At 36.7% G+C, this 26759-nt stretch overlaps 1 protein-coding gene across 4 annotated transcripts in view; it reads right to left on the bottom strand.

Moving 5' to 3' along the window:
• The window catches only part of LOC146482774 (RIMS-binding protein 2-like), a 40230-nt gene extending 14115 nt beyond the window's left edge, over positions 1–26115 (bottom strand). The window contains exons 1-17 of one of the 4 annotated variants that reach the window (XM_085106860.1): positions 24887–26115; positions 21338–21436; positions 18643–18795; positions 17934–18113; positions 12927–13169; positions 10688–10771; positions 10021–10110; positions 8972–9094; positions 8005–8109; positions 6793–7036; positions 5692–6000; positions 4295–4579; positions 3718–3992; positions 3097–3220; positions 2976–3014; positions 1623–1727; positions 416–610 (exon numbers count right to left, since the gene is read on the bottom strand). In XM_085106860.1, the coding sequence (XP_084962986.1) occupies positions 416–610; positions 1623–1727; positions 2976–3014; positions 3097–3220; positions 3718–3992; positions 4295–4579; positions 5692–6000; positions 6793–7036; positions 8005–8109; positions 8972–9094; positions 10021–10110; positions 10688–10771; positions 12927–13169; positions 17934–18113; positions 18643–18795; positions 21338–21436; positions 24887–25732 (3499 nt within the window). In that variant the 5' untranslated portion in view covers positions 25733–26115. Of the gene's footprint in view, positions 1–415; positions 611–1622; positions 1728–2975; positions 3015–3096; positions 3221–3717; positions 3993–4294; positions 4580–5691; positions 6001–6792; positions 7037–8004; positions 8110–8971; positions 9095–10020; positions 10111–10687; positions 10772–12926; positions 13170–15755; positions 15996–17933; positions 18114–18642; positions 18796–21337; positions 21437–24886 lie in introns of those variants that run through there. The other 3 variants (XM_085106861.1, XM_085106862.1, XM_085106863.1) reach the window with 3 other exon arrangements.
• Between the last annotated feature and the right edge of the window lie 644 nt (positions 26116–26759).

Below are 26759 nucleotides of genomic sequence, written 5' to 3' on the forward strand. Positions count from 1 at the left end.
AGAAAAACGTAAAGTTTTCGCTGCTACCTCAAAAGGTTTTTCAGCAAATGGCGTTAGTCACATGGTTTGTCTGCCACGTGATCTTAAAAACCGCTGAACAGGAAGATCGTACATGTATCTTCAATCCCTGCTCGGGTTTGCTGAAGAAGCTTTCAAGATAGAAACGAACGCCTCACGTTTTTGCTGTCAATTTCATCTCTGAAAAATTATTAAACCCAGAGATAAGAACTAACTTTGCTGCTAAAAGAAAACATATTTTTTTAAGAAAAACTCAAAATTATACTTGAATCCATTTCTTACAGAAAACATAATAACCTTGATCAGAAACTGTTTCAACCATAAAGCTCTTTGAGAATTTTTAGGAGGAAACTATTAAAATAACTTAAACATTCATTTTTGCAATTGTGTCACTTACTGAAGAGCTCCATGTCGGTGTCATCACTTGTCATGCCATCTTGATGAAGCGTGACATTTTTAGGTGCATCTTCTTCGTCAAATTCATTTTCTGATTCAATTTCCTCTTCGATTTCTTCATCTTCTTCTTCGATGTCTTGCAATCCAACGTCAGGAATATGTTCTACTGATAAGCGCAATGCACGGTGGAGTTTACCTGTTAAAATGTAAGCAACAGTTCACCACTCAATGATCACACTAAGACAACGACAGGAAAGCATACAGCTACTTCAATTAAAACTGTCAGATTTGAGCCTTAAGCTTCTCTTGCTTGTATGAAAACAGACCTGCCAAATCTGCCAAATCTACCGGACAAAGAAAGAACCTCACGATCTCCCGTACGGAGCACCAAACTCCCAGATTAAAGCGACTATTAATCATTCAACTGAGACTCCACGCAAAATTTTCCCCAAATCCACAAAATTTAAATATTTGTATATTTGTAGGGTATTTTTGTGCATCATTCACCCAATCTGTTGAAGACATTTATACAGAAACCAAAACGACATGGGTCGATTTTGCCGTAAAGCAATAGCGCAATTTACGGGTGAGCTGACTACAGCACTTCTGTTTAGTTTCCAGCATTTTAATTTACAAAATTAATAAGAATCATTTTATCTCTGTTATGAGTATGTAAAATAGTCATTGTTAGTTATATCACAGTAAACAGGCATGTAAAACAATTCCGAATTTAAGAACATACCAACTGAATGTGCTTTAAAGAGTCAGAAAACAAGTTATATCAAGAGATATTTGGTTCAAACTTGGAAACACTTCAAGAAAGTTTAATATTGTGAAGTGGACAAACAGTTTACAATTTACAACAACCAATACGGTGGTTATTTTTTAAATTAGATTTTACAGGGTTAATCTTAATTGCTTTTAACTGCATTTCTCACATATTCAAGTTGATTTATTTTTCATTAAATAACAGTTGCTGTGAACCTCATTATGAAAGCGAGGCTACATGTAAGTGCAAAGCATTTCAAGTGAAAACTAGTTTTGTTTGTATATGAATGAAAACTAATTTTCATAATAAAAACTTTGCACTTGGCCTTGTTTTCACAATGGAATTCAAAGCAACTCGAAACATGGCCTATTAAGTTTAACATTAAACTGAAGTTAGGAGTATCACGTAAGGGTTTAGAAGATTGAGTTGGTTTAAATACCAGAAAATCTAAGCATTCTGACTGGCTTCATGTGACGTTCGCCATTTTCCTCTGGTAGCACAAGTTCAGTGCTCGTTTCTCCATCTTCGGATATGCTGTCGTCTTCTGATCGGTGACAAACACGTGTTACAACAAGACAAAGTATGAGTGAATTTACAACATTATTTTATGATCCAGTAAAAACTGTATTGACACAACTAATTTATTATCCCTCGTGTACTGTTCATGTTTAAAACAGGGTTTAAAATTGGCAAGTTATCGGAGCATATTTCTAATGACTCTTAAAGTGACTAATTCACTTAACAAGAAAAAGCTGGCTTGTAATAGAGTACCCTGCGAGCAGAGGCCCTTCGATCTTCCTAGATAAGCCGACTTATCTAGGAAGATCGAAGGGCCTCTGCTCGCAGGGTAGCAATAGACAAACGTGTACTATAACCAATTGTGAGTATACTAAGGCGAATATACAGTCAATCATGGTCAAGATTTTTAACTGCTTTTTTGTTGCCGTGATTGGTTTTTGTTTATCTGTTAGATACTCAGTTCTGGTGGACATTTCTGTAGAATGATGAATCAGAGAATTAGCTCTGCAGTGTGAACCTATGAATTTCCTACTGCGTGTTAATTAGCCCTAGTAAGGAAATGGGAAAGTGCACGAGGCAAAGAAAAAAAATGTTCGACCTCGAAGTGAATCGAACCCACGACCTCCGGATTTGATCACCGTTGCCCTACCGACTGAGCAACGAGGCAAGACTGGAGCAAGTCGTGGGTGATAAAGGTGGTAATTGCGGGCAGTGTGAATATGACACACAAGTGCAAAATGTGCCACATTCATTTCTGCAACACCAGGCAATTATCAATTGATTACCAGCGTCAGACAAAGTAGGTTAGCAGTTTTTTCCTTTGAGTTCTCGTCTGTTAAGTTGTGTTTGTCATTTAGAAATCATTTCTGTGACTTAAGCCTTAGTTTTATGATGATCATTAGGAAACTGCTCTGAAGGGAACCTTGTCCTCAGAATCATTTCAGCATTCATTTTGAAAGCCAAAACATCCCGATTACAAGATTGTGAAGATTGTAGGCTGTGATTTAACTGTGACACAAAATCTTGAGTTTAATAAGCACCATCACCTTAATTTTCATTTTACTATAATGTGTTACATTACCAGGACAATAAATACCCTTAACTGTTTAATTTAAATCTGTTGGTTCATTTTTCATTTAAATTGCATGTAATTAAAAGCTACATGTAGAACATAAATTCCAGCGACATAGAAATTTCATGTGAAGTACAAAAAAAATTTATCAATTGTTGGAGAAATATGACCTTTATTGGTTTAAACACCAAAGATAGTTACCGTCTGTTTCCTCCTCATCACTGCTGTCTCCAATTTCATCTGAAAAAAAAAATGTAAGTTTCATCGTCAAAAGAACCAAGAAAAACATGACCCATCAGATGAAAGTATCCCATCATCTTACCAATTCCTTCTCCAGTGCCATTCATCATCAAGCTCATTTCACTCTCATCTGCAACTTTTTCAACAAAGTTGGACGGAACAAGTCCTCTTTGACCACTCATCAGTTCACCCAAAAAGTAGCCATCCTAGAAAGTCATACAAAAAGTTAGATATAAATATGGTGAAATTCTGCCTTGTGACATGACTTCCCCTTTAATACAACCAACCCATTATTAGATGATTTTTACTAGTCTTCACAAATTTCCAGTCATTCACATAGTAAGACAGGCAGGTTCAACATTATCGCCTTGATCAACAAATTTTGTGTCTCTTGTTTACCAAGATGTTGTACAGTTTAAACTAGCATGTTCAATGTTGAAAGAGGACATTACATTCAAAGAATGAGCCTGGCTATATACGATTCATTAAAGTGTTTAACATACTGAACGGTAAAAGAAAACAATGTTACAAGCGATTTGATAGATGAATTTTTCAGTCATTGACACAGGCATACTCAGAAAAAGAAAATTTGAGGTCTCTTAACAGAAGTCGAACCTATGAACTTGGATTTTCTTTTTCCGAGTATGCCTGAGTCCCTAACTGAAAACTTCATCTATTGCTTTAATCTGAATTTTCTCCTTACCTCATCCATCTCCCCAAACACATACAAATAATCACCAGCTTGAAATGCCAGCTCCATCTCAGGATTCTCATTGGGTGAATGCTGCACAGGATCATAACTGTATCTTGCAATATACACTGCCAACTTTTCGAGAATAGCGGGATCCACATCACTGAAATCACCCTGTAGATATCTGCTGTCAAGTGCCTCCTCTTCTGGGCTGGGTTCATGGCTGGTCACTGCTGCCATCTGCTTCTCACTGCTCTCAGGCTTAGTTTCATGCACGTTCAGTTTGCCTGGATCAAAAATCAAAACAGGTGACACATCCCTTTCTAAAGCAGTCAATTATAAAGTGAAGCAGAATATATTAAATACAGTTTCTTATTCCCTTTAATAATCCACTATTCAAACGAAGAAATCAAAGCATGTTGTTCCAAAAGATATCCACACTCGCCCAACCTCAACCCTCTGAAAATTTCACTTTTGCTTGATACTCTCCTTACAAAATTTGGCATTTGAGAACCGTGTGCACAGTAACAAAAGCAGGCACTGACCTTAACTAATATAATGCTCTGACTAATGTACTATAAAAGCTTACCAATTGGCTTCTGTGTTGAACGATCTGCCTGTTCGTCTTCAGGAGCAGAGCTATCAGGCTGATTATCTTCCAGATCACCCAGATCTCCCTCGGCCATGCTTGTTAGGTCCTGGCTTGCATCACTGTCTTCTCTACCTCTTGAACTTAACGAGCTCGTGTCCTCACTGATTGCTACTTGACTAATGCGTTTGGATAAGTCATCAAGGTCAAGATCAGGTCTCTGGGGCTTTCCTTCTTCCTCTTCTTCCTCTTCAGCATCATTCTTCTGTTCATTGTATGCTTCTTCTAAGGAGATAAAATAACATAAGAAACATAATTATATAAAGGAAAAAGTCAAACTATAATCTTCCAGAGAAGCATTCAAACTGTGGGTCAACTTTTTTGTGGGGGCAACCTGTGCCATTTGCAACGTCTTACATGGCTGGTCGAGAGGACAAAAGAACGAACAACAGAACAATGCATCCAAACCTAACAAACAATGCAGCTGCAGGTTGTAAGGGTCCAGTGAAAATAGAGCTTTTGAAAGTAGACCTAATGACTTTTCCATCTCCTTTCAGTGATGCAGCCAATGCAGACTATCAATTGCACCATCACATGTTCTTGGAGTTGGACTACAGGTGCTGTTCTTGACATTGTATCTTGGAGCAAAGGGGGTCATTATCTACATGTACTGTAACTACAGAAAGTGACATTATCTTGCTTTTTCCTCTCTTCAAATGGTCCACAGGAATTGACTTACATGTACATACAAGCCAACTGAATGGTTAAATGAGAGTATTCCAGAGTTTTCTTTTTTTTAACTTGATTCGCTCATGCAAGTTAACCTTTTTAGATGGTGTTTTCTCAAGTTGAGAAAATAACAAAAATCTCATTCGGCAATTTTGTTCAGTTCAGAAGCAGGTGTCAAAGTTTATTCTTTGCTCCCTACAAAGACTGAGACAAAATTGAGGTCCACATGTGAATAGCCAAGCAGATACTGCACTGCTACATTGAAACTAAGCAAGCAAGGAATACAACAACAACAACAACAATCTTTATTCGTGCCCAGAAATTATACAGTGTTACATAAATTCAAGAAAGAAAAATTACTAAGGAAGAGGGCACAGCCACTTAGAAATAGCAAGCTAATCGAGCTAAGTGGCTGGGCCAAGCGGAAAAATTTGCAAATACCCTACATTAACATAGAACTAAGGATACGATTTACCATTCACACATGCACGCACACACAAAAATAACAACAAGGGGACGTGCACACGCAAAAACTGGAAAATAAAGTACATCAATGAGCCAGTCGGTAGTTGGAGATAAGATATGTATTTGCAGCCAGTCCAAAGTAAAACCAAACAGAAAACAAAACAAACTTAATACTAAATATCAAAGAATCAAACAAAACATACCACCAAAGATGTCATCCTCACTATCTGATGCAGCAAGCTGATCAATCCTTGAAGCTAACACATCTAAGATATCCTCTGATCCAGATGTAGGCTTTTGTGTTTTCTTATTGTCAGTTTCTGCTGTCTTTGCAGCTTGTTTTGTGGGAGAGGCATGGAAGGATTCCATCCTTGATTCCTGAACAGTTGATTTGGTTGGGGTTATATGAGATGATAGCATAGCTGGGGCTTCGTTGGAAGGTCTGCCATGTAAGAGTTGAGGTGATTGAGAATTCAGTTGTTCAAGTGGAGGATGATCATTAATGGCTTTACCTGTGGATTGGCACAGACAACATAACAGCTTTGAAAATAACACTCCATGGCATGTCATGTAGATTAGATAAGTTATTAACTGAGTTGTAAGGGAAAACATCAGGAACCTGAGGACTGAACACCGAAACCTTGACAGCTTGGCAAGGTCATGTAAAATGTTACACATTCTAACAACAAGGAAAGGGCAAATTTTCCTTGTGTGCCAAATTCAACTGCAGCAATGCAAGAATGTGTGTGACCGCCAGTTTTTTTCTTTTTTAGTTTTTTAATTTTCATCATCATCATCATCATCATCATCATCATCATCACCATCACCATCATTAATGTACATGTATGTAGGAATGTACATGTACACGATCCTGATCTGTTTCTTGGAATGTGTACACTGCATAAAGTCTTTGTGGCATATCAGTAATAGACAAATCAATATTAACTACTTTGTATGGAAAAGAGCTACAGTTGTACGACTGCATTATTCAACTTAACATTGGAACTTTGAAAGGTGCAAATGTATAACAGCATCTGTTCCAGATTAATGAAAACATTCCCAAATCTTACATGGAACATGCTCAGTATTTCGACTGTATCAAATTAAATCAATTTGAAAACTTTAACTAGGTACTAAAGAATAAAAGAGTGAATGACATGACTGGCTGACTGACTGACTAATTGACTCACTGACTCATTGACTGGGTAACTGACTGACTGACTGACTTAGTGACTGATTGACTGACTGACTGACTGACTGACTGACTCAATGGCTGAAGAATGAATGAAGTTCAGTCTTCTTACTGTCATTTCCTATTGCAAAATCATTTCCTCTGTGAGTGGGATCAAATGTTGTTTGAGTAGATTTGTGACAGCTTTCATTACTCTTCCTAGCATTGGTTTTTTCCAACTCTCTCAGCTCCTCCACTTCTTTCTTGAGGTTGATGTTGTTTTCTTCGGCGTCTGTACACTTCTGTTCTAGACTGCGAACAGTATCTTCTAGGGATGTCACTGCCATTTCATGAGCTCTGTTGGCTTCTTCTTGGATCTGAGTAAAAACGAAACAGGTGAATTGTCACCTAAGGTAGCACAATGTGACATCAACTGGTAATAAAAGTACAGTGGAACCCTGATTCTACGATCGGCGATCTAATGATATTTCCGATTTAATGATTAACATTCTGTGTCCCGGCAAAAGTTATTTATAAATCGGGAGTTCGCTTACAATGAAATCCCGATTTAACAATATGATTTTGCTGCCCCCTTGCCATATTGTAAAATCGAGGTTTCACTGTAATCACATTAGTCTTACAAGTTACTCATTCTTGCAGCCTAATAAAATTAACATCTGTCTCTCAATTGTTTCTGTTAAGTTGCAAGTTGTATTTTTGCTACCTTGAATGGGTTGCCAGTCCATAAAAAGGTTACACCATCTGCTTCCCGGTACAGTTGAGAACCTTTCTTTACTCGCTTGCTTAATACAGATCTTGTTACGACAGACAGTTATCTTAAGGTACCAAACAATACATTTTCATTAAAATTAAGCCAATTAATCTGAACATGCTGGTAATATGTACACTTTCATCTGGTCACAACAGCATCTGTAACAACAAGGATTCACTGTAGCAATTTCTATAGACAAAAGCCAATGTAAAATAAAGTCTCCTTGACTTGTTTTTTTTTTATTTTTTTTTTATTTTTGCCCTATGACACACATTACAAAATACAATACAGAATACAGGTTTTCAAGTCAAAGGTTCAGAGCAGGTTTAAGCTTTCCCAGGATACATGTAACTATCAGTTTTCAGTTCTGCCTTATAGCTCAACAACATGCATTCCTGAGGAATTCTGTTTATCCTACATTGTACACTTTGACTTTCGCAGCTTTCAAACTAAGACTTACAGCAACTTACAGTAATTACTCAAAATTAATGCAAGGCAATGACGGTGTTATTGCAGTCTCACTACACACACTGCAAATAATGGCAAATTAAAGAAACAATGAGGAGTGTATACCTTGTGCAGTTGTCTGATCTCCTCTTCCCTCTCCTTAAGCTTTTCAAGGCTGGACTTATGTTCATTTTCGATAACTTCCTTTTGCTCTTCCATCTTTTTCAGATCCTGGCCAAATAAAATAATAAGGTAACATAAGGTAAAGTGCTATAAATAATTAATTATAGCCAAGTTGCCTATCATATCAGAACTTGCCTCTGTTTCTTGGAATGTAATGCTACTGTTTGAAAAAGCTGATGCAATGTTATTAGTATCCAGTCCATAGGGATCAACCCATTTTGCTGAGACAGAATGTCAAAGGCCCTTTTCACCTGTAGGTTAAACTCACGGCATGCTGTAATAGTTCTTAAAATGTTGTGTAGAAATGATTGCATTTTGGTGGATTTTGACGACAAACCATACCGTGTAGTTACTATAAACCATTTGTGTTTTGGTATAACATTTATTTAGCAAAAATCATGCTGCATTAACAGCACTTAGAACTTTGCAGTTACAACAACATACAGTGTAGCCAAGCAAATCAACCACAGACAAGCTGCTTAATCCGATGCGCAACCCTGTTTCAGAAGGATACATTGACAAGGAATATCGATATACTACTCCTATATGTAGTGTAGTTCCAAAAAATATCCGTACTTCCCCCCCCCCCCCCCCCACAGAAGACCCCCTCCCCCTCTGGAAATTCCAAACAATTTAGCTTCATACTTTCCTTCAAAGTTTTTGGCCTTTGAGGACCCCTCCCCCATCCTCTGGAATTTCCAATCCCTTCCATGGGAGGGGGTGGGGGCTTCTCAAAGCATGCAACATAACAGGGCCAGCTCAATATTGAGACTGAGCAGTTCACCACCGTATTTTCAGAACAATCATTGGTTGTAACGGAACACACTGCACCACTGGGACACAGTAACTTAATTGTATTAATTTTGCTGAAAACTGTCCAAAGTTAAATAAGTCTTTGAGATGGGCTCACCTCTTTGACTTTAAGAAGTTCTTCTAACTGGGTTTTCATCTTGTTGCATTCTTCTGTGACAAGGCTGCACTTCATGTCAGAAACCTCCAGCTTTTCCTTCAGATTAGCCACTTCATCTTCCACCTTAAAATGATTTAGAGATTTAATCGGCTATAAATTAAAGCTACGTTGTAACAAAACACTGCCAAAAAATACAGGTTTGACAAACTTACATGTAATGTACTGAAAATTGAGTGAGGGAGAGATGGACGGAAACAAGGAAGGAAGGAAGGAATGTAGAAAAGGAGGGGAATTAGACTTGTCATAGTTTAAAGTAACTGAGCCTTTGTACATTATGTCACATGTGCTTATGTTTATTGCTGTGTAAACATCCTAGGGATTAAGGGAGGAAGGAAGGGAGGAAGAAAGGAACCCTGGTGAAAAACCTCACAGGATCTTTGAGGATCTTTGAAGATCCTCATAGGCCTGCTAAAGATCCTCAAGGATGAGTATATTTTAAAGATCTTTGAAAGATCCTCAAAGATCTTCAGTTGCTAAAACTACTTGCAAAAGATCCTTGAGGACATTCTGAGGATCATGAGGTTCTTGGAAAGATCCTAGTGAAATTAAGTATTAGGATCTTGGCAATGAAAGTTTCTTAAAGATCCTATGAGGATCTTTCAAAGATCTTTAAAGAATCCTTATATATGGTGATCTTCAAAAGAGAAAGGGAGGAAGGAAGGAAGGAAGGAAGGAAGGAAGGAAGGAAGGAAGGAAGGAAGGAAGGAAGGAAGGAAGGAAGGAAGGAAGGAAGGAAGGAAGGAAGGAAGGAAGGAAGGAAGGAAGGAAGGAAGGAAGGAAGGAAGGAAGGAAGGAAGGAAGGAAGGGAGGAAGGAAGGGAGGAAGGAAGGAAGAAGTACATGTCCATGTACATGAAAGTTCTTTTTAGTAGCATTTTTTTAACAATAAAAATTTCAAACCACCCATCACCATTTCATCCAGAGATCATAGTTTAGTCTGGGTCAAGGAAGAGAAAGAGTTGATATGCATGAAATAATAATTATTCTTACCTCTTCCAATTCTGCTATCCTATTGCCCATTTCAATGTTCTTCTTTTGTAGCATGGTGCACTTGGCAGCAAATCTTTCTCTTTCAAGTTCCTAGTTACAGAAGGAAATCATCCAAACAAGATCAAATTGAAATTGAATTAATTTTACCCTAAGATCTTCTAATTACAAGTAGCTTAATGCCCATAAAGCAACTAATACATACACAAAAAAATTTTAATAAAAGAGTTATAAAAAATTGGACCATTAATTGCTAATACATGTACATGCAAAATAACAATTAAGCAGACAATTGATTGAGCAGACAATAAAAAACAGGAAAATTTATGTCATAAGTTTGGTTATTATGGGGTAAAAGATAATAAGTAGACATCTACATGTAAAATAAATTATATATGCTAATTGCTATGCACCTAGCTCTCATGGTGAGAGTTTTAAATGTCAACTCAGTATGGCACAACTACATCTACTGTAGAGAGAACTGAGTCTTGTGATGAAATTCTAAAGAATGACCATTCATATGAAAGCTATCAAGCACAATGTTTCATTCTGTAAGGTTTTATGGAACACAAATAAATGTTACAAACAATAAATGCCAGTAAAGTCAGATTAACATTTTCCCTGATTTATAAATTAAAGGAATAGAAAGAAAACTTGTTAAGTTAGTCACCAGCTTTGAACATCTGGTTTGCTTTTCCTCCAAGTCGTTCAGGAGCTTGTGATTTTCCTTTTCTTTGTCCTTGAGTTCGTTCGCCTGCAAAAACGGCATCCTTCATTATTTCTTGCCCCCTCACAGCAGCAAAGCAAAATTGAATGCAAATGTTGGATAGGTTCTCCCAGGAGATGAATATTTAATGAGCAAATACCCACCAGTCAGCTAAAGTGGTTAATATTTAAACTAGATGTTAGAATGTAACCTTCAAAGTTTTCGTCTTGTCACTTACATTTGACTTTGACAACACAGAAGTGAAATAACAGGTACATTGAAATAACAAATTCTAATTACGAATTAGAACACAATCTAAAGGATATTTTGATGCTGCTTAAACATGGAGGTGTCAAGTCAAAAATAGACTTGATTTTAGAACAGTTATTCACCCCTACAGGGCAAATACCAACAACACATGAAGAGATCTCCTCAGTAACTTTAAGACAAAGCTTTATCGCTTCAAAATACAATTAAACATGTACCTTAATTTCATTACGTTTATTTACTTTATATTTCCTACACCTGAAAATGGCATTTAACAGAAATGTTTACAAAAGAGAGGAAGCATTAGATGTCCATATACAAGTAATCTAGGATTAATCATGGGTCTTTTTTAATTCCAACTTAAAACATTATTGTCACTATTGATCATGCAATTTTTTTTGCTTCTCACTGTTTACTACCCAACAATAATAACATAAGACCTTGGTGCAAGCTAGGGGGCATACATAATAACTCATCAAGTTAAAGAACTGAAAATACATGTAAGCATCTTTAGTTACAAAAACAATTCCCAGTTGAAACCTCACTTAATTACCTCCCAATCTGTGAGCAGTCTAGTAGTGTACGGCACGGACAGCATAATGCAATATTTTTTCAGCACATACATGTAATTCACTATCCAACAGTATATATTAAACAACTTGCTTCATCAATTTCCAGTGCACATTATTTTCATAAAGTGTCCTTGACTGATAAAGAGTATTTTGCTTTTCACATTTTATAATCACTCTTCAGTCAGCAGTCTATGGTCTTCAGTCTGCAATCTGCGGTCTGCAGTCTGTCGTCTGGGGTCTGTAGTCTACAGTCTACAGTCTGCAGTCTGCATGTGTCATTCACCGGGGGTCTAGCCTTAACTCTACAATTACGTCTTTTAACTATAATTAATTATTTTCCTTTATTCTTTAAAAAAAAGAAAACAACAACATTCTAAATTATGTTCAATAAAAAGAAACAATAAAATGGTTAAATTGCACTATATACACCACTCAGAAAAATTCCAAAGTCCAGCTGGTAAAATTAATTATGTACAATATCATGTACGATGCAGCCAAATGTCTTTGCCACTTACACCAAAAGGAAGAAAATAAAATATATAGGATTGAGAACCAAAGTACAGTAAACAAGATGTTTACGATCACTTTCTTCTAGAAATCTTCTGGAAATCATAGAGAGAAAAACAAGTTCTGTCAGCAATATTGAGCTCTCTTCACTAAACAGAAGACTTACAAACTACCCTGATAATTATCTCAGTTGATTTTTAATTTGAACTGCCACCTACAAAATGCTTCAGTGAAACATTTGACTCTTTCACCTACACAGTTAGACTTTGATCAATCCTCAGAGTAAGCGCATGCTGCTAGTTAAGAGTTTTAGTCTGTGGATGATAATTATTGTAAAGTGTGACCATTCAAATGAAAGCTACTGAGCATTATTTTCCTGTGGTGCTGTTTATCATGCTGTACAAGGTAGTTCTAATTTTTGAGTCTGTGGATGAAATCCTTAAGTGTGACCATTCAAATGAAAGCTACTGAGCAGTACTTTCCCGTGGTGCTGTTTATTATGCTGTACAAGGCTACTTTAACTTTTATGTCTGGTGGGTGAAACTACAATGTGTGATCACTAAAATGAAAGCTATTGAACTAGAAGCTTTTCCTGCAATTAAGTTATGTTCAGCATGCTGTACATGGTCTCTGTAACCTTTTGATCTGCAGATGAAACTCCATAGAGTAACCATTCAAATCATAACCTATTCAAAGCTACTGAACAGTGCAAGCCTCCAATTTGGTGATATCTTTTTCATGATGCACATATATATTTTTTTGGTTTCAATCTTAGCTGAAATTTGGATGAAACATCAGAAATGGTTACATTTATTATAAATTTCACAATCTACAACAAATTTCAACAACAAACATACCAATTTTACACTTTCAGCTTCTGCCTTTTGCAGTTGTTCCACCGAAGCTTTTAATTTTCTGTTCTCAGCTTCTACCGTATCAAGCCTCTCTGTCTTTTTTCGAATTTCTCCTGCAAAATCTCCAGATGACAGTAGTGGACTGGGAGTGCGAGAAGGGTCACCATTTGAAATTTGTCTCTCCAACCACAGTCTTTCTTTAGCTGATTGCCGTATGATTGATTGTAGTTCTTCAACTTTTTCCTTCTGCAGAAATAATAAAGAGAAGAAAAATAATTATAAGAGATAAAAAATGAGAAAAAAATCTTGTTGTAAATCAAGTTCCCTTGCAGTCCCAAGGACTCTTTGAAATTGCATAAGTTGAAAGGCCTCAGTGGCTGTAAGTAAAGTTAACCACATGCCTCTTTTAAGTACTGGAAGGTGGGTGCCTGGGATATCCAGACGCTTTCATTGTGACCAGCCAGTTTCTAAATCACACTTATGAACACTCAAGGACTAGACTACCACACTATTGCATATCGCTGATGTACTATTGAACTAGAATGCTGACCGCTCTGGTAAAAGAGACCACTGATAGGACAGTACCACTAAGATCATTAACTTGGATAAAAATTAATTTAAACTGCATTTAAATACTCTTTGAGGGACATGCATGTACATGTATGTCTGACTACTGTTGGTTACTATTATGTAATTTAACTCATCTCAACAATGCAACAAACTGAGAATTACTTATTTATAATAACCCAACAATTACTGTATGTCCGAACACCGGTTGTACAATGTACACATACTTCACTTGACGTGAGCAGATTTACATCCATTTTGTTTCTTGTGCAGTGTGCAGTTATATTATTTTAAATTATTTTGCAGTTTTCCCTTTCAAACTAAAGGAGAATAAGCTAAGAATACAAAGGAATTGAATGGAACAAGAATCAATAATGACGAACAAATATTAGAATCAGCTTTTTATCTGTTATCAATTAATTTGGTAACAAGCTTGATTGAAAATGGTAACAGTGTTGTATAGTCACTGAATTGTAAGAGAGTAGTGTTACATACTCTTGTAGTATTATGTAGTCACAGCTTTACACAGTCATATTGCTGTACAGTTGTACCATACAGTGGCAAAATCAGACTTGATAAGACAGACTGTAAAACTAAAGCATGACATCTAAAGGGAATTCAAATAAATGAAAGCATAATACTAAGGTAAAAGTTGAATAATTTATCAATTATTTAGTGTAGAACATACATCAACAGACATCAGCTTACAAACGCTTCTAAAGGGCTTAGTAATTATTGTTTTCAATTGGTGCTATTATGTTAAAACATATTTATCTACAAAACAGCTTAGTTTATTATCTTAATTAAATTATTTATTTAATAACTAGCTGCGACTCAATATGACATGGCAGCCATTTAGCTAACATCACGCAGCCACCATACAGCCATATTGAATCAATGAAGCCAGAAACAGTTTCTAAAAGCAGATATACATGTATGAGCTGCAAGGAAGACTGCCTAATTGAACCACCAATACATGTAGACTCAGTTCAAAACATTAATTGATCAGTAACAAACATTTTATTTAATTTATTAGTGGTCTGAAATGGCTCAATTTAAATTTAACAAATCATGTGCGATTACCTTTGAACAAGAATATCTCAGACCAATATCAGGTAATTAGATCAGAGATTCAAATAAACTTGCTTCTAGCAACATAACTTTCAAGTTCAATTCAATGATTTTATGAAATCACATCATCTTAAAGGGCAAATAAATGTTCAGGTTTATCATATAGATTCACAAGAAATGTTACTCCAGTCTTAAACATTTCGATTAAATCTGATAGTTGGATAATGGCATTACATTTACAAGAGCTTAAAATTTCTAAATAAAAAGAATGTCTGACGTAAATGGTTTTAAATAATTTTTTAGCACTCAGACAAGTGGGAACTGCTATCTATTTTTGCAACACCTTTGCTCACGAACATACAGCTGTAAACAGCACAGCTTATAATTTATTTGGGTTTTGCAGACTGGTACATGTACATTACTGACATGATGTCATCAAAACAAATAAAAAAAGAAACATGCCGTAATTATTTCCATACTATCCCACCCCATAATTTGTTTTAAAATACCACTGTTTTTGTGCTGTCTTTAGTTTTAAGGAGAACATCCATGATCAGTACCAATGGAATAGTCAAAGTGCGTCTTAATTGGCATTACAAACAAGAAACAGAAGAAATCTTTAATCTTTGACTCACTGCTTTGACAGTACGAACAGACAACCTTCTCCTTGGACAATAATAAAATAATCTCAGGCAAGTGCAGAAAATATTAATTTTGACAACTAATTATTTTTTCTTTATAAGATTTTGCTCACCCTGGTTAAAATCTTTAAAAGATAATTGAAGATCTACATACAGTGTAAATACATGTATCTTTACAGCTGCAGTTAATATGTAGGTTTTAGAGGCATAGACTGAAACATGCTTGTCTCTCTTAAATGTACTGTTCTAACAACAACATCACAATAAAGGACTTCATTTTAGATCAAAATTTCTCTTACTAGTTAGAAGTCATATGAAGCCCTACAGCTCCCGACATAACACGTGGCTGAAATTGACAAACCTTATTATACACATAAAATAAATAAAAAGATAGATCTGCAATTTGAAATACTGGTAACATAAGTAAATAAATTATTAAGGTATAATATTAAAGCAGCAATTTCCATTTTGTTATGTGGTGAAAGTTTCACCACACAAAATAACTATTCTCTTAATGATACAACCGGAAACTGGAGAGCAAAACCATTGATACCTCTGTGTTGCATTTTGAAGAAGAAAGGGGACTCTCTCTGGCTCTTCGACAATGTTTCAGCATGTCTTCCCCTTGGTTTGAATACTTATTACATCTCCCACAAGTTGAATAACAATTACTTTTCAAACTGACAGAATGCATTCTTTGTGAATAAAAATAGCCCAGTAACCACAGTAGCACTTGATATGGTAATGGTTCCTAGAGAGGAATGTTGTTGTCAAGGTAAGGGAAGCCAAAGCTTCGCTTTGATCAAAGAGGCACAAAGTGAATGAAGACTTTCTATTTCCTGTCCACATTATATTTTGCAACATGCTTGTAATACCAGAGGAAGGCAATATTGGGTCAATATTGCTATACTGTGTAATACTGGCCTACACAGGAAATTGGCTGAGAGCTATAACAATATTATACCTGCATGATCTTAAATTGAAAATTAAAATGAATTAGTTTGAAGAGGTTAACTACATAGTTAATGGCACATGTACATGAACCAAGAGTACAGTCTTATTTAACACTCATCAAAACGGATTTCTCTAGTTTAAAATGGTTTTCTGTATTCTCATGAGAAGTGTTACTATACATGTAAACAGATTGAAATGAAAAGCTAATCGCTCTGATGGAACAAAATGGTTAAATGCGTAAGCAAGATAAAACAGAAAAACACAGCCAATATCACAAACAGGACTCCTATATCTTGTTTTTAATGACTTTTGTAGTTTGGGAGGACATAAACAACAGAATGTCTTCTGGATCATTCCAAAAGTAACTTAAAGTTCAAAGTGCATTGGTTGATAAAACTGGGAGCATTTATCTATACCCATAAAGAGAAGTACAAAGCTTGAAGAAGAAAAGTTTATATGTGCCCTACAGAATGATGGGCTGTCTACAAGTTTGAAGAAGCCAGCTCTGCGAAAGAAGTAACCAGAAATAAGCTAGTACGAAAGTCTCCCAGCCTGCTTGTTGTAAAATGTGATAAGCTGGTCATCTTCACAACAAGTGACTAGCATCAAAAATAGTTGGTTTCCAGCTACAGATGACAGTCCCAGCTCCAGGCAAGTTGCTTTAAGTTACTCTGTCTTGCTTGCTGATGTGCATTAACTCACTAACTTATTATTAGGAGATGCCTCAGCCATTGAAGCAAATCAGAACAAAAAAGTTATTCCTTGTAAGTACTATAATAATAATAATAGTTATAGTTTATTGGGATCCCTCTCGCAGCCTAAAAGGCTGAATTACAAGGATGGTCAGTTACAATAGTACAAGACACTACGGTATAAAGACATTCAGATAAATAATTATATAAATATGATTAAAGCACAAATAACAGAGAAAACATAACAGAGAAAAGGATTACAACTGGTCTTGATACTTAATGGTGCAGAAATCTGCGAACCGCTTTGTCTTGGGGACAAAGCACACCGGAACACGTTTGCCTGATCGGAGGCAGTACGGCCTGTCAATTGACACGTGAGGAATTAATGGCTTAAGGACAGGAGACGACAGGCAATCACACTTGATAAAATTTATGCAAGCTTCTTCCCTTCTCTGGGAAAGGGCAGTGATGTCAGATTGAATTAGGGCTTCGTCACAGTGACAATTCGGTAGAATGATGCGTAGGGCCCTTTTTTGTACAGATTCTATAGCGTCATCTAAGTACTTTGGCAGAGCTGCCCACACAGGGCAGGCATATTCTAGTACAGATCATACAATGCTACAGTACACTTGCACTAGCTGCTTGATAGTGAGACCACTCTTCTTAAGCGCGCGCAGTGCGTGCAAACGCCTGTTGGCCTTTTTGACTATATGCTCTTTGTGTACGTTCCATGAAAGATCTTCAGATATATAGACACCTACTCCAACAGCAAATTAATGCACTCCTCCCAGACGACCAGAATAGACTTCATAAGCCCTAACTTTTACTTTCCTAAGCAACGCTCCATGGAACTTGCTTTGCAATGTTTAAAGTTGGGTGTATTGCACAGTTACAAGATAAGTTGCTGGAAGTATGTTATGCCACATAAAGACCTGAAAAATTCAGTGATACCACAAGTACAACTACCACTAGCCTGGTGCAAAGTCTTGGGTAAACTGTGGGTGGAGACACTCACATTTGCATCAAGCTTTATGGTGCACAAGTTTTGTATTAATATCATTTTTTACTTCTAGTAATGGACTTACTGGTAAAAGTTGGTCATTTTGTTGTGATGACAGCTGTTTCTTTAGTTCCTCTAGTTCTTTCTCTTTAGACATCAAAGATTTTGCATGTTCCGCAAGATCTTTCGCTCTCTGTCTTGCATACATCTTCTTTACGTGCTCCACACCAGCACTATTGCTTGAATTGCTCTCATCTGCTACTTTCTGAGAAACACAAGAAAACAAAAGGTGTTGACTTGTTTTTTCAGCAAATACTACATTATCTTTGTTAGTTCTTTGGCACAGACTTTGCCTGATGTTCAAAAGGAGTTAATATCTGCTTTGAAAGAAAATTTTGAAGACACAGGATTATCTTTGTTAAAGTCATTGCTTTTATCTTGGGCTTCAAAATTCCTAAATTGAACTTAAAGGAAACTTGTCAAAATTAACTTGCTTCAAACAATGCATTCAAAAGTTGCATGACTATGATTGTATGACAGACTTGGCATGATATGTGGGTTGAGTTTGTTGTCGGTTCTTGTCCTTGCTCCAAGAGGTTTTTCTCTAGGTACTACGGTTTTCCCCTCTCCTCAAAAACCAACACTTCTAAATTCCAATTCGATCTGGAAAGTGTCCCCAATAAGTGCTCTGCGCTAAATACATTGACACTTAAATAAAGCAAAAGTGATTTAAATAATTAAGTGATTTCCTATGTGAAGAAATCGTACAGAAAGTATAGGAATTTGCTGCATACCTGGGCTGTTACTTTTTCTTCTTGAAGTTTCTTTGCCTTGTCTTCAAGTTGCCGTGCAATGGACACCAGTTCTGAGTTCCTCTTTTTTAGTTTCTTTATCTTTTCTTCAGCCAGAAACGTTGCCTTTAAGTTGCCACTCTTGGAAGCCTCTTTCTGCAGAAAAAAAAGGAACAATTTTATTTAAATTTATTTTAAACTGCATTATCAGAATGATCCCATCTAACTCAAACAAAGGGGTGTAAACAAAAAAGCAGCTGTGAAAATTGTTTTGCCCAGCATCTCAATAAACCATCTATTTTTCTAACAATATAAAGTAGTCACATTCAAAAAGTTCTCATTCTTACTCAAAGTTTTAGGATACAGTTCTTTTCTATTCAAGTGTGATAATGAGATAATCACAAGATGCTATTATTGCAGTTTTGTCCATGCTTGCCTCTTTCTTTGTAAACTAGTATGCAAACATTCAACCCTAACTATTTTGTGGTAAAACCATGACAGGATGAGGTTGGTAAAAAAAAAAAAAACAAAAAGTAGTGGATGAGTCTACATGTATGAATAGTTAAAGTGCTACTGCGACGAAAATATAAATTTATTTTAACAAGATTTTTGGGCTTCAAGGTAATAATTAGACCTTAAATTGCAAGAAAAAATATAATTCAGACCAACCTGATAAAAGTATACCCTTAAAAGGGCTGCCGAAAGTACGTAAAATGCATCCGTCATTACTCAAACAGCAACCTACTTGAGCCAACAAATTTTGCGCAGCGGCTTCCCTCTCATAACGTCATCTTATCATCTTAGCGGCATCAAAAAGCGACTAAAAGCAGTCATAATTCTTAAGTTCTTTCCCTAATTATACCGAATATGACTCTGATTTTCAGTTTTGAAGACAATGGGGATAATTCTCAGTGAAGTGAAGGGATAAGATGACGTCACATTCTGCTCGGCCCAATTCTCTGTGTGGTTCGCGGACATTTTTGAATTGAGTAATGGCAGCAAAACGAATGTAGAAATTACCCTTAAAATAATTGAGCTTCCCGATGGAATTACAACTTAAAATTTGGCATGGGTAGTACTTTCTGCCTATACTTTCAAATGCTGAAGATAAAGGGAAAGGGAAAATTTTGATCACAGTAGATCTTTAAAGGGGTGCATGGAAGAAGGCCCCAAGTGACTTTTGATGTAAGGTCAAATTCCACTTTCATTTTCAGGGCTATCACTAAGATTTCAAGTTGCTGGATAAATACAACAAGTAGGCGGGGAATCAAACAGCTAGGAATTTCTTTTGGTTCTATTTTTCTTCTATTTTCCTATGAAAATAGCCGGGGGCCACATTCTTAGTAACCGGGGGAAATCCCCAGCCCCCGCCTCTTAATGACAGCCCTGATTTTACAAGCGAACACAAGGAAATTTGGAAGGAGAATCCAGTAATTTATCAGAAGTCACTTTCAGGCACCCCTTCAGCCATCACTTTTTAGCTTTTCAATCCCAGTTTTCTAATTTTTGTCAAAAGATTAAAAAGTGTAAAGACATTCACTGTTTGTTCATTCACGAATGTTGCTCTCAAAAATAAGGGTTCTTGTTTCACAATTTAAAAGTGTATTTCTTTGGCCATTAATATTTCTGAAACTCTTTCTTCCATTTTGCTATTCCATATCTGCAGATCATAAAAGCTTGTTATCTCTCTACACTGTATGAACTAATGAAAAACACAGTTTCATTGAACCACCATTTGTGCTCTCTGGGGTAAATTACATGTTCACACTGTGATCACATCTGAAACACCCTCACAAGGTCCTTTGAAGTAACAATTATGACAGGATCACAGTTGAAACTAGAATCATCTGGTGTGAATGCTTTCAAAATACATATAATTTGACTATAATTCCTCGCGAAGCGAGGGCCGAAGGCCCGAGCGTAGCGAGGTTAATAAATTTGTCGGGCCGAGCCGGCCCGAGTGGAGCTAAGCCGCGTGAATTCGAGCGAAAAATATATTTATATATATGTATGTTTGTATATTTAGTTGAAGGTGTCCGCAATGACGTCAGACTGTCTGGCGTCCTCTGAAAAAAATTTGCATACATCGGAAAAAATATGCGTGCATGATCAAATTTCAACTGCAATGTTCATCAATATTCACTGATGCAGAACTATCTCTCCAGAATCTTTTCCCTTTCTTCCAGAAATCTTTTTTTGTGAAAGATTGCATTGAAGAAATTACACGTTTTGTGGCCGCGGTAAAATAATTTTCCGTGGGAAATAAATTCATCGAACACGACAGCGCTTCACGCCCGTTGTGCATTTCATCGCGTCAGAAATAGATTTTTAACCGCAAACTAGCCCGTGGAACTACGAAAAGACCATGCTCATCAAAATAGTTGCTATGTTCAGAAACCTTTTAATCTCCTCATTTGATGCTACAACACGAAAGAGGGCTTTCCACCCAGCCCCAGCTTCGCAAGGTTTTGCGAGTCACGTATTTCTAGTTTAATCATAATTGATGCCTGATACGAACATGGCTTCAATGAAACCATGGGACTCAGTTTTCACAAAATTGTACTACCCAACCACTAAAAATGCACAAGTGTCTGAAGAATTTTATTGGGGATTATATAGACAAATTTGTATTTTAAATTTTAAATACAAATTTTACAGACCTATAATACTTAAGACAATAGTAAATACTGGCACTAACCTCTAATACTGCACACTTCTTCTCCAAGTTTTCCACCTTCGATTGCAGCTCGGCATTTTTCTTTTTCAATTCTCTCTCTTTATCCTTCTTTGCCAGAGGCTGCAAAGTAAGTGAAGGTAAACAGTGCATTTTAAAGCTTAGATCAAATAGCAAACTCTGTTCAGTTTATGACAAGGATGGATGGGATTTCAAAGAAAATGATTTGAGTTCCTGTAAGGACTTTAACTCGTGATCTCAGAGGAGCCTTCTCAAAATCCTCAAAACAATTCCTTCTGCAAGGCTTAAAAGATTCCTGGGCATCTTACAAATATTTTCACCAGACTACATGTACATGCAGCTTATCATTAGTTTGCACAGTGGCTGGACCTTAAAACCAGCAGGAAGGGTTTAGTCAAAGGGGTGTTTGGACCTCCCCCCCCCCCCCCCCCTCTGAAAAATACATGGAAAATTCATCCAACTCAGGCTAGGGCTGCCAATTACAGCTAGCAGCAAACTACTTTGGCTGGTAACTACAGTGAAAATGGGCAGCGACATTGAGCTCAAAAAATGACTAAAAATTACAAAGACAGCTGGAGACTTTCTTTAGTTGGTCGCCAGCTACTCAAGTGTAAAACCAACTTGTCTTTAGTTAATGCTTGATGATAGCCCTATACTGACCTTGTGGGGAGGGGGGGGGGGGGGGGGGGCAACTCAAGTATATCAGTGCTGGGAAGGTCCAAATGAAGCCAACTTGTTTGGACCCGCAAAAACTCAAATGACCCAGCCTCAAGAAGTGCACTCTTCTCCACATAAAACACCAAAACAAAACCGAGCCACGATCTTTTTTCAAAAAAAAAAAAGTTGTGGTCCTGAGGGTGTTCACAATAAAGGGAATTAACTGTACTTATTTTGAAAACAGGGATACTCTTCAGCAACACTTTTGAAATGTTTGTCAGAGATGATTGGTTTGTTTCTTACTTTGACGTCTTACCACAAGCAAAGTTCCCGGCCACCAATGACTTTTGAAAAAAAGGACAAGCAATTTAATTAATCAGTACTTGTTCTGAATTTGAACTGGACCTGCTTTCAAATTTGAATGCATAATCCCACTCAGGGTGAGAATCATGAGTGAAAATGCAAAAAGGTGGTTGCTGAGGTATGCTGCTTAAGGGTATCAATTTACATTGTCATATGTCTAGAGGAGTTGTGCATGGCTAAAGCATAATTTATCATGCCTTAAATCAAGATTTAACTCTGCAGTACAACCATAACCAATAAGGACTACAATTCAATGCTCAAGTGAACACTCAATGGAAGATAATTGTAAATTACTTTATGGCATATACATGTAGGCTCCAAGAAGAGAAAAAAAAAAGTTAATTAAGTTCAGCATAGAAAAGAAAAACAAACTGAAATTTGCATAAAATTTCAAACTAAATCAATAAAATATTTCGTTTTACCAAGCAAGTTGATATGATAAGGTACATGTAATTTGACCACTTTAAAGAGATTTAAGAGCTGACCTTTCAACCATTGGCCTTTATAATTATCAGAGGAGATTCACTCTGAGAAAGGGCTAATGGTGAAATTTGACAAATTTTTCAACTTACATTTTCTCAGCTGATAATTTATTACACCTGATATGCTGAAACTTTGAAGGGTTACTAAAGTAAAAGTGCTCCTTCTAGTGCTGGTATACGTTTTTAATTTTAACTTATTTGAATTTTTGCCACCATTTTGGAGAAGGGTCTATTACCTTAGTTATCAACTCTCTTGATCAAACCAAATATTTCCTCTGATGAAGGGCTAATGTGGCGAAATTACAGTACCTTATCAACTCTCTTGATAATGCAAAATGTTCAATTTCACTCGCCAACTGACGCAGCACCAATTCCTTTAGATACTAACACCCTTTTCAAACTAAATACACACACCTTGGGGGATACAACTATCAAGACTCTTCGCGCTGTTTAATTTTGTTTCGTATGTCAACAAAAATCCATTGCCATTAGATTGAAATAGTAATATTTATATCCCCTCAGATAATGTGCTTCAGCCCATCAATGAGACCGGATACTTCTGCTAGTTTTTTCAGTTTAACTGTCAGCAATACTGTCATAAAACTGTCGACTGAAATTGACTTGTCTTGAAACAAAAATAAGCAACAAGTTCAAGGTCACATCCAATTTTAAGAACTGAACAGCAAAGCTGTTCGTGAGAGACATGGAAAACTGTCTAACTAAAGTAGATCTTGCATATCTTGCAAAAGAACATGTCAATTTTCTTGTAGGAAAATTTACATCTGGGCCTTCCATTGTACCCAAGTTTGATCTGTTACAGAGTTACTAGTTATGCCAGAAACTTGTATAAAATGTCTGTTTGTGGTATTTAAACTGAGCTAGAAACATTTTGGATTATGTAAGTCACATATTTTTTCTGAAACTTGGCACTATTACAAAACAATCTTAAAGCATTCTCTCTGAAGCTACTGATGCCCAAACCAACTATAAAATCTACCTAAATCCAACAAATATGTGTCAATTTACAGAAAACTTGAATCTTAGTCATGGTTTTACGCATGAGTGCTAAAAAGCTGTTCTTAAACAAAAGATCGATTGTTCCTTAGCAAAACGTATCATGGCATACAATCTTGACAATATTTTTGGTAGGTATTAAGGCCCCCTGGCAAAATTTGACAGTGAACGACATTGGCCATCATGAAGTCGCATATATGTACAAAAACCTTAGTGGCAATTTCGTGGATAGTTTAAAAGTATTTTACTAGCAGTAAGCAAATAACGTCTTTCAGAACAACGTACTTTAATTTTAGATCATGCTTGGTAACATGCATGAGTAAACAAATGCCTTTAGTAGAAAACTTTCAGAAGGATTCCGCTAATGTTAGTTCGTGCTCGAAGCCAAGGACAACTCAATGCCTTTTTCAATATTTTTAAGTAACATATCTCTACATATTGCTTAGATTTTACTCTAGGATAGAATAAAATTAAAGTGAATAAAATTGTCTGAATGCAAAGTGGCTCAAAGAATTTTCAACGCTTAACAATAAACTTTATCCAGCGAAACAGAAAACATTGTAATAAGATCCAAGTTCCGTAATGTACTAAACTTAAGAACTATTGAAAAAAAAAATATTATTATTCACGCTCCGAGAGCCTAAGCTGGTGAAATCAACGATGAATTGTTTTTCATCTTCAATCTACGCTACACTGCAATCAATCTCTGCAATCACCGGCTTTGACTCTAATCCAATTTGCGCGATAGGACTTGTTTACAACGATATTACACCTTGCTAACGGAAGCAAAACATTGTCTGAATTACACTACGTATCACCGATGATGAGCCCCAGACGTAAACATTATCAAAAATTAGTGGGATAGAATGAGTTTGCCTTTATAAAACTGTTGTTAAGAAGGGAACAATTGGGATTTGTATAAAAATCAATTTGCACTTTAGCAGGAAGCCATTTCAATTAAGTGCATAAAAAGCGACAAGGAAAGTGACAAGAAACAAGCCTAACCGTAATATTGAGCAATAAAAATTATACTTACGCTTTCATCCAAGCGATCGTTTGAGCCCAAATCAAGCGAAGCACCCATTCTGTGTAAATTCGACCTTCGTAAAGGTTCTAAATCACCCGATTGCGACAATCGACGTTGAAGATTATCTTTTTCAGCCTCAAGTTTCTTTGCTAAGTGATCCTTGAACGCAAGTTCATGAGCTTTTTCTTCCAAAGCTCTTTCAGTCAATCTCCGCTGCTGTAAACTATGGATTGATTCTCGCTTGGTGTCCTTCATAAATTTCTGAAGTTCGATTTCGTGTTCAGCTTTCAAGCGGCGTATGGTTTCAGCTTTTTCGTTGTCATCGGCAACTTTAACTCGATACATTTCATCTGCTCTCTGCCTTTGCTCTTTAAGAGCGACGATTTCGCTTCGTAATTTTCGTTCAATTTCTGAACGATCTTCACCTTCCCTTCCCTTATCGACTAAAACTCTCCTCAACTCTTCTTCTGCACTCCTGTTTTTCTCCTTCTCTTCTGCAAGTTGCTGTTTCATCGTTTTAACCTCCTCTTCCTTGAATTTCAAAACTTGACGAAGCTCGTTATCTTTTTCCTTCGCGGTATTTTCCCGCACTTTTCTAATCTCAGCCGCATGTTCGTTTGTTAATCGCTTCGTTGCAAGCTCGATCGCTTTCTGCTTTTCCTTCTCGAAGTTCTCTTGAATTCTCTTCACCTCTGCAGATTTGTCGCGCGCAACTTGTCGAACTTTGCCGCGTTCGGCTTCCAAATCCGACCTCAACTTAGCGTTACTCCTTCTGAGTTCCTCCAAGTTGGTTTTACGGGAAGATGGAGAATTTCCTAGATCCCTATCTGCAACCGGGATGCTGGAAGATGGCATATTTGCGGCGTATTAAACAATACCACAATACACTATTAAATCACTTAGCTTCACTCGTTAGTATAAAGGCACCTCCGTTGTTGTAAACAACTCGCGCTTCTGAACGCGATTCGCGTCCTCGTGCATTTCTCGGATAAAATGACGCAAATAACGCGTCGGCATGAATCGAACAATGACAAAAACACAGCTTTGTAAAAGTTTTAACCGCTAACAAGCTCCACGCATATTATCATGGCTATTCTATAAAATTCCGAATCCATGTTGAGTTTGTGAGTAAACGATGCTGGGGCATGCGCAGTGAACTTCACGCACTCAAGAAGAGCGGCGCCGCTCTGTGCTATATTTGGACAAACTTGCCATATTTGGTGGAGTAAAAGAACTGCGAGCTAAAAATAGCATTAACGTGGATAAGAAATGACAGACTTCCTACGAAATTAACAGTGAAATAATTATTTTCGACACGTTTTAATGCCCACTCTCTATTATATGACGTCCATTATTGCCCAAGGAATAAATTTACACGCGAAATGTTTGCCTAGGCAACGGAACGCTCATTGAAGAATTTTCCGATCGCCCACTTTTTTTACGTCTGTAATAACCTTCCCAAATATACAGAAACAGAATCGACACAGGACTTTTAACGAATTTTCTAGTAAAATCTGATTAGCAGAAAAAAGGAAAGGTTTTCTTACCTAATTCTTATTCTGAGACGAGTAAAAAATAATTTAGGAAACACACTTCCTTTGGAAAATTATGCATTAAAATAAAATATGTCTACCTGCACTTAAACAGTGTCATCTTTTAGTCCTTTGTTTGTTTCTCTTATTCAAATCTTCGGCATTTAAGCCGTTGGGTGTCTGAAATTTAATTTTTGCTAAAAGGGGGTACACGTACAGAGATTCCCTTCAGTAAAATATCCCAGTTTCTGAAAGGTTTATAATTGGACACTTTTAATGAATGTTCACGCCGGTAAAGAATTGAAATAGATTAATCATGATTTTGAAATTATAAAGATATACTAAGAGGC

This window comes from Pavona decussata, unplaced genomic scaffold (assembly GCF_977016875.1).
Source record: "Pavona decussata unplaced genomic scaffold, jaPavDecu1.1 SCAFFOLD_44, whole genome shotgun sequence".
Taxonomy (NCBI): domain Eukaryota; kingdom Metazoa; phylum Cnidaria; class Anthozoa; order Scleractinia; family Agariciidae; genus Pavona; species Pavona decussata.